The 14,602-nt window shown below is 37.9% G+C and overlaps 1 protein-coding gene and 1 long non-coding RNA gene across 2 annotated transcripts in view; one reads left to right on the forward strand and one right to left on the reverse strand.

Annotated features, from left to right (window-relative positions):
* Positions 1 to 2,267: 2,267 nt before the first annotated feature.
* Positions 2,268 to 5,268, forward strand: LOC139984936 (uncharacterized). Its single transcript, XR_011799234.1, has 2 exons — positions 2,268 to 2,769; positions 4,010 to 5,268. It is a non-coding gene; the product is annotated as an uncharacterized lncRNA (long non-coding RNA).
* A 424-nt stretch (positions 5,269 to 5,692) lies between these two features.
* LOC139984933 (uncharacterized) overlaps positions 5,693 to 14,602 on the reverse strand; it is a 56,223-nt gene continuing 47,313 nt past the window's right edge. Inside the window, exons 7-10 of the mRNA XM_071999076.1 lie at positions 12,570 to 12,715; positions 11,533 to 11,762; positions 9,929 to 10,064; positions 5,693 to 8,827 (exon numbers count right to left, since the gene is read on the reverse strand). Of these exons, the coding sequence (XP_071855177.1) occupies positions 8,722 to 8,827; positions 9,929 to 10,064; positions 11,533 to 11,762; positions 12,570 to 12,715 (618 nt within the window). The 3' untranslated portion in view covers positions 5,693 to 8,721. The remainder of the gene's footprint in view (positions 8,828 to 9,928; positions 10,065 to 11,532; positions 11,763 to 12,569; positions 12,716 to 14,602) is intronic.

The raw sequence follows: 14,602 nt of genomic DNA on the forward strand, positions 1-14,602 counted from the left end.
ATAGAATATACCAAATATGTAATAAACTGTAGGCCTACAGACATTCAGTCCGTAGGCGATGGAATGAATTTTAAAGCGATATATCTAAAGTTGAAGCTTAAATATAAAACAATGCGGTGTCGTTTGATTCAGGAACCTAAGTCGTAAATCACTTAACCTGACATCTGTTTTCAAACAAGAAGGAAATTTCCATTAATTATTTATTTATATGTGAGTCAGTGATTGTAAACGCATTCAGGGGAACTTGAAGAAAAATAGTGTGATCAGGTGAGTGAGTGATGAATTGATTAATTTATGTATCAAATTATTCCTATAACTTGTAGATGATTGCGATGTTTCTGATCGATCTATCTAAATATATATTTAGATAAGTATGCAATAAATGGTGATCATACGGGAACACTCCAAAACATTATGACGTCATAGATTTGGTAGGCCTATGTTATGCATAAATAAGAAAAGCATTTCACACAACCATCTTGGTTTCACTTGGGAGCACAAAAGGTCGTTTTACAATACCTGATTTAGAATTGTCGGGACGAACCGCACAACTTCTTTCAAAGCTTTGAAGTGTCACACGAGTAGTCTATATTGTGCGACTTCACCACCCCCCCTGGGACCCTCTACTGGGAGCCGAAGGCCCCCGTTTTCGGGGACCCAGTTTTCTGTATTGGGAGCGGAAGGCGCCCGTTTTCTGGGGTTACCGTTTTCCGGGAACCTTCTCCACATTGTAATTTCGTTATGTTAGATGACCCTCTGCAAGTTTTTTTTTTCGAGGCCCCTTTTTTTCGGGCCGTTTCGGGAGCCTTCGTTTTAGCTTGTAAGAGTAATATATATATAGGTATCCATAAAGTATATTTGTTAAAGTATATATAGGCCTCGTTTTTGCTTTTGTGTTTGTTTTAATTTAAAAGTACTCATGAATATAGTCAGGGGCGGGATTTGAGTTGTGAAAGTGGGGGGCAAACCTGCCAGCAAGACTATCTAAGCGGAGCGCCACCATCGGTTGGCGCGGAGCGCCACCATCGGTTGGCGCGGAGCGTACAAGAATTTTTTTGGCCTTACAAACCCTCCAGATGGCCGGAAACAGCACTTCCCGAGTGCTCTAAGCTGCATGTACGCATCCTTGAAATATGAATCTCATGTCTGCAATTGTATCTAGATAGTTAATTATCGTTTAAAAATTTGAAGAGGATTGATAGTAGAACATATGGTCAGATGGTGATGTACAACTTTTGTTATACGTCACTATCTAAGCGGAGCGCCATCATCGGTTGGCAAGGAGCGTCGAAATTTTCGATGAAAGGTATCGGTAAAATTAGCATCCATATAGGCTTTAAATTGCATCCAAACAATTAATGAACGTGTGTAAATTTAGGGAGGACGGATAGAAGAACTTATATGGTGATGTACAACTGAAGCTTATACGTTACTTTTAAGGCGGTGCACCACCAACAGTTGGTAGGCGCGTCAAAATTTAATCAAAAAGGAAATCCTACATCAGCAAAAATGACACCTCTGGTAACAATAAATCGCATATAGTTCTTTCCCCCTACAAATATTAGTATATTGTGCATTGAACCGATCAAGAATATGTTCAGCACCCACTTCGAAATTCTCCCCGCGGTCCCCACTTCTTGGAGCACTTGGCAAATATTAGGGGCTGAACATACCTTTACCCGCCCCCCCACTTTTTCATGGGGGATGAGCCCCTCAAGTCCACCGGTTCCGTCGCCACTGAAGTCGAGGGGTGACTTTTTGGATTTTACAATGCGACTAGGTGCAACATGGAGCAATATTTACGGGTCATTTCATAGTACTGGCTGATATTTTAAAAATGAAATTATTATAAATTATTGATATACCCAATATGCAAATCTGGCTTTCGTAAATCGTTTCTCTGGATTTAGTTATTCAACGCATTCACTAGAGCAGCAACATTGAAAATCAATTCCTGAAGCTAGCACTGTAGCACATGCCGCGGATTCATCACATGCAGAATTGAATCGCTAGTGTGTTAGCTCCAGGATTCGTAACCTGTCCTGCGAACCATGTGCTAGCTCCAGCTCCAGTTATTCTGTATGCTACATGTTACGATGTTAAACACAAATTCGACTTAGATTCGAAACAAATAGGCCTAATTGATAGAGCTGTTGTGGGGGAATAAATTCGATTAGGGTTGTGCATATATGTCTGCAAAAACGACAAAAAAGTGAACTAAGGTCTGGGCAAAAGTAGGGGGGCAAATGCCCCCTCTTGCCCCCCCCCCCGTAATCCCACCCATGTATATAGTATATTTTGTAAAGCAACGACCATAGATTCCAGGTAACCTCGCACGTAACCTTTTGAATAATCGTTTTGATTTTTAAAACTGGAGAGACTATGTATCACATGGTATTTAACATTCATTGTGTTGATTTTATTCAGCATACGAATGGACTTTGATTGTCTGATAATATCAATTATCAGTTATAATTATAATAACTGGGGTATTTAACCGAATATTAAGGGATCAACAGATAATTACAATATCCTTTGTTTCTCACCTTATTGTAAATGACGGTGTATTAGCTCCTACGTTATATCTGGACTTTTGGACCTCGATGCCACAGCTTGGGCAGATACCAAATGAAGTGGTTACTGCGCCATCTATTTTCGCCAACTGTTGTTAACCCTTCACAAATGTTGTTAGTGTCGTATTTCAGCTATCCGAATGAAGTTGAGATTAAATTGCTCATTTTTAAAAGATAATTGTTTGCTGCTCTTAGGGTAAGTCTGTTAAAAAACAGAGCTATTTTTAAATACCGAATATGCTGTCTTATTACTAAGGCCTAACATTTAGTCTAAGGTTACAGTTAAACCTACTAAAGATACCAAGTCGTGGAACCGGTATCATACGCTACGATGTGTATAGACTCTCACAAGAAAGTAGTTAGGCCTGGACGTTATCGTTAAGTTTCGACTATCAAGATTAACTCGTTGTTAACTATTTCTTTGCAATAATTTAGCGTTCAAATTTTGTGTAGCTGTTTTGAAAACTCTTAACATATTTTCTTGTACATATTTTCGTTCCTGTTTATGAAAACGGTTAGGGCCCTAGGCTAGACCTATCCCTATGCATCTTACTATTTTGTACAGGTAACTAGTAATTTGCTAGGCTATTATATGCCCATTATGCATAGCATTTTTGTATGCGTTACAAGATAAACTATTCCCAAATTTCCTCTAATTACAGTAGTATCTTGGTAAGAGAAAAGAAAGAGCTTACATGTTGACAGTTCTAGGTTTATGAAATGATGTTCTTCAAGACAAATTTCAGGTGATGAAAACATAGCATTAGCAATTCTTGAGTGTGTCAATGAAATTGCAGAATAAGTATGATTCGGTCATTGGTCCATTATTGACACACAGAGGTTAATCTGTTTAAATAACAATTAAGACAGGCAGAACTAGTAGAGTATCTAATCCTAGTCAATTTAACTGGTAACTGGTAATTAATTGTAAGGAAGTGCATTGTTAAAGTTTTTCAAGCAGAATTTGCAAAGTGTACATGATTCAGCAGGTGGCTGATATAACAAATTGTTGGCTTATGCTCACTGATGAATTATCACTAAGGCAAAATGTATTTCACTGAGGGGGCTGCAGCATCCAGGCTGCATAGGATTCCTTTGTGCTCTGCAGTTTCACAGTAAAGAAGCTGCAGGTCTTTCGCTCGAAATATTCTCTATTGTTTGATAGCCTTGCTGCAGCAGGACTTTGCAGCTGCTGCAGCTTTCACTTTAAACACAGCACCTGACACATAATGACCATTAAGTATTTACTCAACTGTGGGACCTCATCTGACCTCATGTCCAATATGTCACTGACCTACACGGAATAAAGAGACTACTGTACAGTGAGTCAAAGTTGGTGTAAGCAATCATACATTAGGTAGAATGATGATCACCAGTGTTCAAATCTGACCTCTCGCTTTCAATAAACTATTTTGCCTTTGTTTTTGCTCTTTCAGATGAATTGATACACATTATAAGGTCTTAGAAAAGAGAAAGGTCTTCACCAGCAAAGGGATAATTATGGATGTTGACGTTGCTTTGAATGAGCTAGGCATGCTCAGTGCTGTCACAGACAGCCGACGAGATTATCAAGGAGAGCTGCAAAACAGAGACAACGATGCATCATCCTCCTTTCACGTCGTCTCTGCAAATCCTAAATTTGTTGTTAACATAGGAGCTGTACAGAAAACTTACCCATCCAAGAGAAGGCCACAGAAGATGAAAGTCTGTGGTACAGTGGATTCACCTGGAATGGCAGTTGCTGCCAAATTGGACGATTCTGCTGCGGAACGAAGAACTTTTAAGGCTTCTAGCAGGGTGCATCATAGATACTTCTTTAGACCGTATTCTAAGAACAGACGGAAGAAAGGGGTGTGTCTAGTTAAAGATATCCGTAATAGATCTTTGGAGGGGAGCTTTCAGATCCAGTTGCCTCCACCATCAGAGTCAACACTGACACAGGCCATGGCATCCATGAATATAGAGAAAGAAAAAGAGAAGCAAATGGCCACATCATCATCTTCAAGCAGTTTAGCTAACTTACCTCTACCAGATGTGACAGTAAGGAAAGGTTTGCGAGCTCATGCAAGATAAGTCATTGAGTTGTAACCTATTATCTGGAGTCCCTATAGTATGTTTGATCAAGTCTTTAAATGAGTCATTAAAACAGTCTTTACTAAATTTGGTAAATGTGTTCTGTTAAAGGTTCTTCCATATTCTACATTTACCAATCATATGCTTCTGTTTAATTAATTATGAATACATAACAGATTAAGCACTTTTAAAGCGAAATTTTGAAACACCTAGTGGAAGGAAAGGGGTGTAAAAGCATCCCGACAGGGTTTGTTTGTTTTGGGCAGTATGAAGGAGAAGTTGGGGGGGGGGGGTATGGGGGAGGAGAGTGTTGGTTTGGGACAGTTGGGGGGTTCTTCTTCTTTTCTCCAATATGAGGCTATGTATATAAAGTATTTGTATCTGTGTTATGTTAATGCACCATTGTGGTTAAGTCTTGCTCAGAACCTGTCAAACATATCTATGAATGCAGTGGTCGGAGGGGGGGGGGCGCTACCCTTCACCCTAGTTTGATGTTGATGTTGCTCATGATATATATTGAAGAGTGTGTGGTGTTACATAGATGTTGCTACCTGTACAATACAAAAGACAAGCTTGTATCAGTTGTGGACAATATGAGATTTCTTGAAAAGTGAAAAAAACATTCCTCACAGGTTGTTGCAAAAGTTTGTCTCATTATTATCTTCTGCCAACACTAGGTGTTATGTTCACAGATAGGGTCAACGGAAGGCGCTATACACAATTACAATACTGCGATATTTATAATGATATATCAGTATTTCGTCAGTTGTTATAAAGAGACAAAGAGAACCTGAGGACCAATTAATACATCATTAACTGTTTTATTAACCCTTTGTTTTATAATAATTTCAATAAGTTATGACTTTATGAGAACTTTATCAATATGTATATACAGTAAAGAAAAAATAAAGAGTTGAAGAAGAGACAAAAAAATCACAGTACTTATCTAATGAAAAATGTTTTCAAATCTGATCCAATAGTTTAATACAAACTGAGGATATGAACCAGATACAATGATTCTCTAACAGAAACTTCATTATTTCCCCCCCCCCCCCCCTTTTTAAATTCTAATGTCAAATGATGAAACATGAAAAAAAAGGGGAAAATCAGGGAAAATTACAAATAGAATACTTCTCTGAATTCCCACAATTATTTTGATGAAAAAGATTCATTATTACTTAATGCATAATTTACGCTATTCAATCATCTTTTGAAATTACAATCATCCATTGATTTTTTCATCATGAGAGGATATTTTCTTTTTGGTTGAAAGAAAACCTTAACTGGAAAACAGAATTCACACAAATTCTCTTGATAAAAAAATTAAATTAAATTAATGTCATTTATTCTTAATTTTCAATATCTATCCTTAAGTAATGTCCAAATGTGGAAACACATAACTTTTGTCTGGAAAGAAAATTATAAGTAGAAAACTGGCTTTTCTTAATCAAATTCTTCAAAGCGATTCAAATATAAAACAGTGTTAAGATGGAGTTGTAAATATTCCCTGGTTAATCTTTCGGAGAATAAATCATGAAGGATTTTTGGCAAGAATGGTTCAATTTCCAAACCAATTCCAAGAACTATTTCGAAGACATAGAGGCAAAGTTATTCCCTCTTCTAATAGACGGTTGTTGTTTAATCCGAAATCAGAAATACATCTATGAGAACTCATTCATACATACACTCATAAAACTCATTTAAGGAGTACTGGCTATTGCTTTCAGCAAAGAAATGGTTACTACAATCTTCAATCAATTTACTTATGATTATTTATTATTATTTGTTTCAACACATAGTAATACAAGGTGAACAGGACAATATAACTGCAAATAAGTAAAATATGTGAAAGGAAGTAAACTAAGGAACCCTTTTGGGCTTAATCGAATAGAGTACTCCTATCAAAGAAAATAGATAACCTTAACACCTATAAAAGAACTACCCCCCCCAAAAAAATAGATAACCTAAACATATAAGACCTATAACACTACCCCCCCCCCACCACCACCAACTCCCACCCGTTACAACGGATACAATCAATAAAGGCTTTCATAGTAATTTTTCAGATGTCGTCTGAACGAAGCCATGGAAGTATAAGATTTCAAGTTGATCAGAAGATTGTTCCACAAAGAAATAAAACGATATCAGAGGCTTTGCATGCTCTTTGAATTACGACAAAAAAAGAAGCACGTAAATGACCAGCTTGTCTAGACTAGTATTATAATTGTGAAGAGAATGACCAATTGTATAAAAGGTAGCAAAAGAACTTGGAAGCAGATTGTTCATAGCACAGTAAGTAAACGTCAGAACATTTAAAGAAATGAGATCAGTGAACTTGAGCACGTTTAAGGAGGAGAATAAATGACTGGTATTATCACGTGGAGCTGAAGATGTCAATAAGCCTTAAAGGTCAAAGATAAAATGAGAAAGTTAATTGAATGCAGTTTGGTAACATAACATGTCCTTAAGTACTGACCATAAACAAACAAAGACTGTGATGTAATATTTTAGGAAACAAGAAACATCAACTTGATTAACATTTTGGAATGTCTGTCATTGTTAATAACATGTATGCTGGAGCTGTGTCTGTTCAAAACAAGTGCTTCCACATCCAGTTTTAAAAACTGCTCTCAATAATTCATCGCTCAGACATTTTTTCATGTTATTACTAAATATGTTGTAAACAGCAATTCTGGGGAAACTTAGTTTACACACGGCTTGACATTTATTTTGCATCTTTGGAAATTAAAACTTGACTAATCTAGTCTAAAAATTCACCCAAAAAAAGTAAATTTATTGAGTAAAAAAATGCAAAGAAAATAATTAACGCAAAGAGTCGCTTCATGTAGTACCTAGCATAGAGAAGCTGGAAAATGGCAGAATGTAAAAGTTGTAATACTTTTTGCATTTTCCATCCCTTGGCAAATTTTCTTGGTACAATTCTCTGTGTGGCCAATTGTCTTTTTGTTAATGTGTCTCTGCCAAGTTTGACACCGTGCCATATATGAATGATGCTGAGAGGTCTACGTAGTCGACAAATACGACAGTAGATAAATGTTTTGGCTCCACAGTTGCACAAAATGAACACTGCTGTTTTCCAGACAATATCTCTATTGTATGCTATCGATTCAGCCTTGCTGCTAGATTGTTGCCTTAAAGCTTAATTAATGGTAAGACCAAAGCAAACACTCTCTCAATAGAAATGACAATGACCAGCAAGGGATAAAATTCCCTTCCTATATTTAAACTTGTCCAATCAAGTACATATAATAAATTAAATTTGTTGTGACGTTTTAATAGATAAATTTTGTGCTGGACTAAATGATAAAAAATATATAAGCTTATAAGTATATTTCTACATCTTTACAACTTGTAACAGTGTCACCAATACAAAGGATTTATTCACTTTCTGTATATATCTAACACCCAGATCAACGAATGCCTTGCCACCCCACCCCCTCATCGCCACCCCTCGATCATCCCCACCCCACTGTATACTACATAACACCTAGCTTGTCCTCAGCCAAATGCTCTATACACCCAAACAGAACTTATTTAATATCATGAACATAAATCTCCATTGGCAGTTATTTGAAGTAACATAAATGTACTTCATGGCGAGCAATTAACTTCTTTCAAAATGCGTCACGAAAAAAGGCTAGACAAAGATCTGCTACTTGGTATGAGTAGCCAGGTCTGATGAGAGGGCGGGTCAGGAAGGGCTACAGCTCCGGGTCCAAGGTCATTTACGGAACACGGGGGCGGGGGGGGGATGAATCAAGTCCAGGTTACCTTTCCACCAGAATAATTCTATGAATTTATGAAGAGCTTAAATAGAAAAGACACCCAGTGACATTGTCCCCAGTCCCTGATCCCTCAGGTAGCTATAACTTCTTCCTGCCTATACTCCGTCAACACAATTCATCGTGACTGTCTGACCACTTGTCCATTCTCTAGTGGCGCCATTTTCCTTTATAAGTCTAATATCTTGACAAAATCGTGGTCCCAAAAAAACAGACCGAGACTTGGGGACCATCTGATAGTGGCGATTGATGGCAGTGGCATTGTAACAAGATCATATCAACATCTCGTGGTCTTTGGTAACTTCGGCTTGACTGAAATCGTCCTCTTCGTTTGTCTGAATCCAACGTCCAATGGAGGATGCCAGGGATGCCACCCATCTGTGAGGAGAAAGAAAAAAAGCCAAACGTTTGTCTCAAACTTGCTCTGTATGACATTGATTCCAGATTCTGAGCTTTAAATGACGAGTGACTGGAACTTCATCAGTCTGTATGCTCTTTTCATTGTATGTATGTATTTGTATGTTTGTATTTGTATGTATGTATGTACTTTAGATCCTCCTGCAAGCAGGAACTCGTAAAGAAGCCTCATTGGCTTTTCAAAGCCGCAAGCTGAACGAAGTCAGTCTCTTACATTCATATTTAACGTCCATTATTATGAATTGTCTATTCTCAACAACTCTGTAACTGGACGACATACATTAATCTTGGAGTGACTCGAACCGGGGACCTTATGATTGAAAGGCAACGGCGTTAACCCCTTAGCTAACACTCTATTGTGTTCTATAGTGTAGTTTTTGGAAACCAAATTCTTGAGCAGCTTGAATGGCTTGAAGTCTATGCTTCATGCTAGGTGGAAACGCAATCAATCTTTCTGGCTCATCTGGGATTGTTTATTAATATTTTTGAGATGAGATGAGTGATTTTATCTGACACGAAACATAAACCCTACTTTAATTTTGAGAGACTAAAAGCTTGAACCAATAACCATAAACAGATGTTGTGATTTTATTGTTTCCAATGCAACCCCCTTTAACAATAGCACCAATACAAGCAACATGTGTAAGAACTTGACTAAATGAGATCCTCATTTTTATCTCAGCTAAAATATTTGGTAAGTGGGAGTGAGAGGGAGTAATGGTTTTTTTCAAGAAGTTTCTTGAGTTGATATTGATCAAATTTCATTAGTTTCTGTTCTCATCAAACGATAAAGTAGAACATTGAAAATACTTTTTTCAAGTTGCATTTTTACATGTTCGAACCACAGAGAGTGGGTGGACATTTGTGGGCAAAGAAATGTTAAAACTTAATGGAAGCATGAGTTACTTTAATATCATTCATCTGGTGAAAAAAAAAAACCTGGAAGATTTTCTTAAATGAATTTTTTCCCCCTGTAAAACTTTGGACAACTCTTGGTAAGTTTGGTGAAATTTGTCCACCCAATGCAAACAGTTGATTTCAAAGCAAGCCAAGCATCTTTACCTTTTTCTCTCAGTTTCATTGTCTGCTATAAAGAAGTAGGTTCGCAGATCAGAAATGGGTGGCACCAACACAAAACCGTACTTCTTCCCTGCAAGTTCCTTCTCTTGTATCGTGTACCCGTGAAAGTGCGCGATTCCTGCATTCATTTGAAATAATATTGAGAGAGAAGTTATGTACTGAAAGCAAAAAATTATGTTAAAAGTGACTTCATGTCACTTCAAATGGTTGCTGAACAGAAGTGAAATAACATTAAATTTGTGGGACACAAAATTGTCTGTATTACGCTACATGGAAAATCCGTAACGTGGCACTCCAATGATTCTACAAAGAACAAAATGTACGACAAGGATGGGAGTTACGCTAATGTAATCCAATAGTTGACCCGCATCTGGGTGACCTTTGACCTCATGTTGACCTCCAGTGACCTGGGTATGGGACCTGAACCAGAGAAACATGATGGGGTGAAAGCTCTCACACGCATGCAGACGTGCTGGGTGATGCACTGGTTCAAGGATACACCCGAGCAGTTTGGCCAAACGAAGAAATGTGTTTTAGACAAAACGGGTTAACGTGTTTGAAACTGTCAGTTTTACTAGAAACTTCTCATCGAAACTAATTACAAACTAACTTTGCACACACTACTAGTGATCAACTCATGATCAACTCATCGTACTGAGACACCAGCTTGTTAAGTTTCGTGGACATGACAGCGTCCTCTGTTAGGACCCATGATGCATTGCCAGCTACTCTGTGTTTTATACATTGACCTACACCAGCAATGGGCAACGTTCGGCCCGCAGGCCACATGCGGCCCGCCAAATTTTTTTGCGGCCTGTGAGATGTCTCAAGAAAAAAAAAAATCAAACTATTTTACATCATCACAAAAAACGACATAGCTGCTTAGAATTTATCGGCACTAATGATGCTGTCAGGTAGGCCTATTATCCCCATTAATCAACTGTACTGTTTTGACATTATGTTTTTGTGAATACAGATTAAGTACACACACCTATTGCTTGAAAGGTTTGAAATCAACAGCGGGTCATTGGTTAGGTGCGGCCCTGTCAATTTTTCACTCCTTATATCTGGCCCATTCATCCAAAAAGGTTGCCCACCCCTGACCTACACAGATGTTTTCCAGTAGATAAGCAGTCAGTCGATTGACAGATTTTTTTCGTTTTTCTCTTTGAACACAACACAAATTGCAGTTTTCATATTTCTCTCGCTTCGAAAAATATGTTGACATGTTTGTTACATTGGGGGTAAGAAATGGACAGAAAGCTCAATTCTTAGTTACAATTACCTTCAGAATTTCTCAGCCAAAAGGGCACTTTTGAATTATGTTTTTCTCAATTTCTTAACGATGAGCACTTTTTGTTTATAAATATACAGAAGTTAAGTTTTCATTCACAAAAATGGGGCACTTTTTGTGGTTTCTCACAAGACTTTCAGGAGGGGGCACGTTTGCCCGTTTCCCCTGCAAGCAGGCCCGATGTCATGTGCGTTACCAGAAAGACCTCCTTATAAGTGTGGTTGATGCGGCCCCCCCTTCAGACAATCACAATCGACTCCCTTTTGCTCATCTTATTCACACGTCTACTCACCCAACGCCTGTGGTTGCTTTACATCTTTATAATAGTACAGACAGGCATCTTTAAGTACACAGTATCTCTTCTTCCAATTTTTATGAGCGTTGCCCTGTTTGGTCAGGACCCCTCGGCAGTCTGGATTTTTAATGGAGTAGGCAGGAAGGCCTACATTGTGAGTACTTATATCCAGCCAGACATCAGCGTTGGTCTTCTTCTGGGCAGCTTCTGTTATGGCCTTGGCCCAACTGGAAGAAATATATAGAAGCTTATTAAACGTGATGAAGAAATAGTAGTGTGTCAAGTAGAGCAAGTACCATACAGTGATGATGCACCTGCTGATCTTAGCCATACACCCCCTCCCCCTCCGCCATCAACAGCCTCCTCTCCCCCTCCCCCCTCCCCAACCTCCCATCAATAACCTTTACTTCACAACCAGCTATTTGAGGGAGACACATAACCCACCATCACCAATAAACTTTGCATTGGAATTTCTTTTTCAGCATGCCCACACCAAGTCTAATATTAAAGATCACCAAGGAAGACCTTCTCTCTCTCCCTAATCTTTTTGGGACAGAGCTACTGGTGATGGACTCTCATCAAAAGACTGACTGATCCAATGATCTGTGTATTTGACTGTACAGCAGAGTCACTTTAAAGCCTCATTATGATGCAATATCAATCTAAACGATCTTTGTTTTGGAATGGGCCCAAAAGTTTGTCACTGAAACAAGTATATCGTCATGATTGTATGATTATTGACTATACACAAATGCTATGAGAAAAGGAGTATAGGGGTAGGGTACAATATGTTTGTGTAATTCATAATAAAATGCATAATCAGTCCGCTTTAATTGGTGAACCTTAGCAGTTTAACAGGTCATTTCTCAAACTTTAAAAGTGTTATAGAAATGCAACCTGCACTGATAGAAGTGATTTTTAACATTCTATAACATATCAAAATTGAATTTTGAGCCTCAAATGATCCTTTTACTGTTAAAAAAGAAATAAAAATTAGAAACAAAATTAGAAAGAAAATAGAAACAAAAACGTACCTGCTCATTTCAGATTCATTTTCTGTGTAGAAGTAATATGTCCGTGCTTTGTATTTGGTGATTTTGAATGAGTGTGATTTGCCTGCATCCCTGGCCCTCACGAGGGTGTAGTTGGTCAAGACGACTGCACCTAAAGGATCCACATCCTGAAAATTAAAATATGAAACAAATCTCTATCAATCATAGTACTTCTACACTAAGTCACTAGTTTGTCTTACATAAACAACACCTTCCATTTTAGCAGAACTCAATTGTTGACAGAGCAGACAAATGATAATGAAGTGAACAACACCCGGTGTCTAACTGGATACTGCGTACATTGATTCGAAATGGGAAGAAAAATTATTGTAGGCACTTTGAGTGGAAGGATAAGAAGGAAGGGTCACTCTAGACATCATAAAACTTACTGGTTTAGATGTTTACAAGTGACGAGCTTACCTGTCTCCTCACAACCTTAGCACCTCATTCTACCGTGTCTAGTATGCCCTGGTAATCTTTTAACACTGTGCACCCTCAACGACTGGCTCCTCCTGTCGTTGCCCTTCCTTCTCATTCTACCATCCAAAGTGTCTACACATGCGTTTTCGTAGTGGATAGTAAATCTTACGGAATTTTGCCCGGATACCTTGGATTTTTACCTTCTATACATCATTTTGAATTTCAGAGACGTTCTATGTACAGTCTTTTACAGCCTGATAAGTATCCTTTCCTTATAAAGGGAGGGAGTTTGGGGGCTGTGTTTGTGTGCGACCCACACCCATGTTTTCGTTTTTGAGTAGCGTACCAGTTCACTCTAGACATGGCAGAACAAGAGTGCAAATGTTATGAGGAGATATGTAGGCCAGGAAACGAAGTAAATTTATTAAATCAGGATTTGAACCAGTTATGACCCTAGGAACACAAATCCTCTGCTCTACCAACCGCTACATCTTTCATCACCAAAATTTATTTCCTGTCGGGATGGGGGGGGGGAGAGATGTTTGGCCCACAACCACTGGGTTCCTGGGTGGACACAGTACCTGTCACACTGAATAATCAGCGTGACATGATGATACATATATATTTTTAAATTTATATTCAAGCTGAGTCCACTTTATTTTTCGTATTCATATTTTTAGGGGTTTTGTCATTTTGTTACTTAAATTTACTTAAACTCACTTTGTTTTCTTTTTAGGAATTTCACTGTAAATCTATATTGTTTTAAAAAAAATTTCCTTATAGATATATATATTTTTATTTAAATTTTCAAGCTGCGTCCATTTTATTTTTCGTATTCATATTTTAAGGGATTTTGTCATTTTGTTACTTCTCTCTCTAATGGTGATCTGCCTTAAGGCAGGTCCCTCACCAAACACAAAATCATAAATAACCGCTCTTCTGCATTCCTCTTCATAGTGAAATAATTTCTGCCATCTCTGATATCATCCATCAACATTATTCTCTTTCTCCCTCTTGGTCGCTTCCCGTTCATTCTACCTTCAAGCACATCTTTCAGTGGTCCATCATGTCTCAAGATGTGCCCAATCCACCTTTTCTTTCTCAGCTTAATAGTTTCTCCCAGCCTGCAGACCTCACCAACCCTCTGTAGAACTTCCTCATTTGTGACCCTGTCTGACCATTTGTTACTTAAATTTACTTAAAACTCACCTTTTTTCTTTTTAGGAATTTCACTGTAAATCTATATTATTTTTATAATTATTCCTTCGTTTATATATATATATATTTTTTATATTAATATTTAAGCTGTGTCAATTTTATTTTTCGTATTCATATTTTAAGGGTTTTGTCATTTTGTTGTCATTGTAAAGCGCTCTTGAACATGCTTAAGCATGAAAAGAGAGCTATATAAATTTGGTAAAATAAAAAATAAATAAATAAATAATTGGGCATCATGCGGCAGTTTCCTTCGATACGACCCAGAAAGCAGCGAGAACCTTAGTACAAGGCTAAAGGGTTAAACTACAGTCTTCTTTCTGGTGGCCGAGTCCAACATTCTCCAGATTGGAAAAGACGGCCAGATTTCAAACACTTCA

Source organism: Apostichopus japonicus, chromosome 17 (assembly GCF_037975245.1).
Source record: "Apostichopus japonicus isolate 1M-3 chromosome 17, ASM3797524v1, whole genome shotgun sequence".
Taxonomy (NCBI): Eukaryota; Metazoa; Echinodermata; class Holothuroidea; order Aspidochirotida; family Stichopodidae; genus Apostichopus; species Apostichopus japonicus.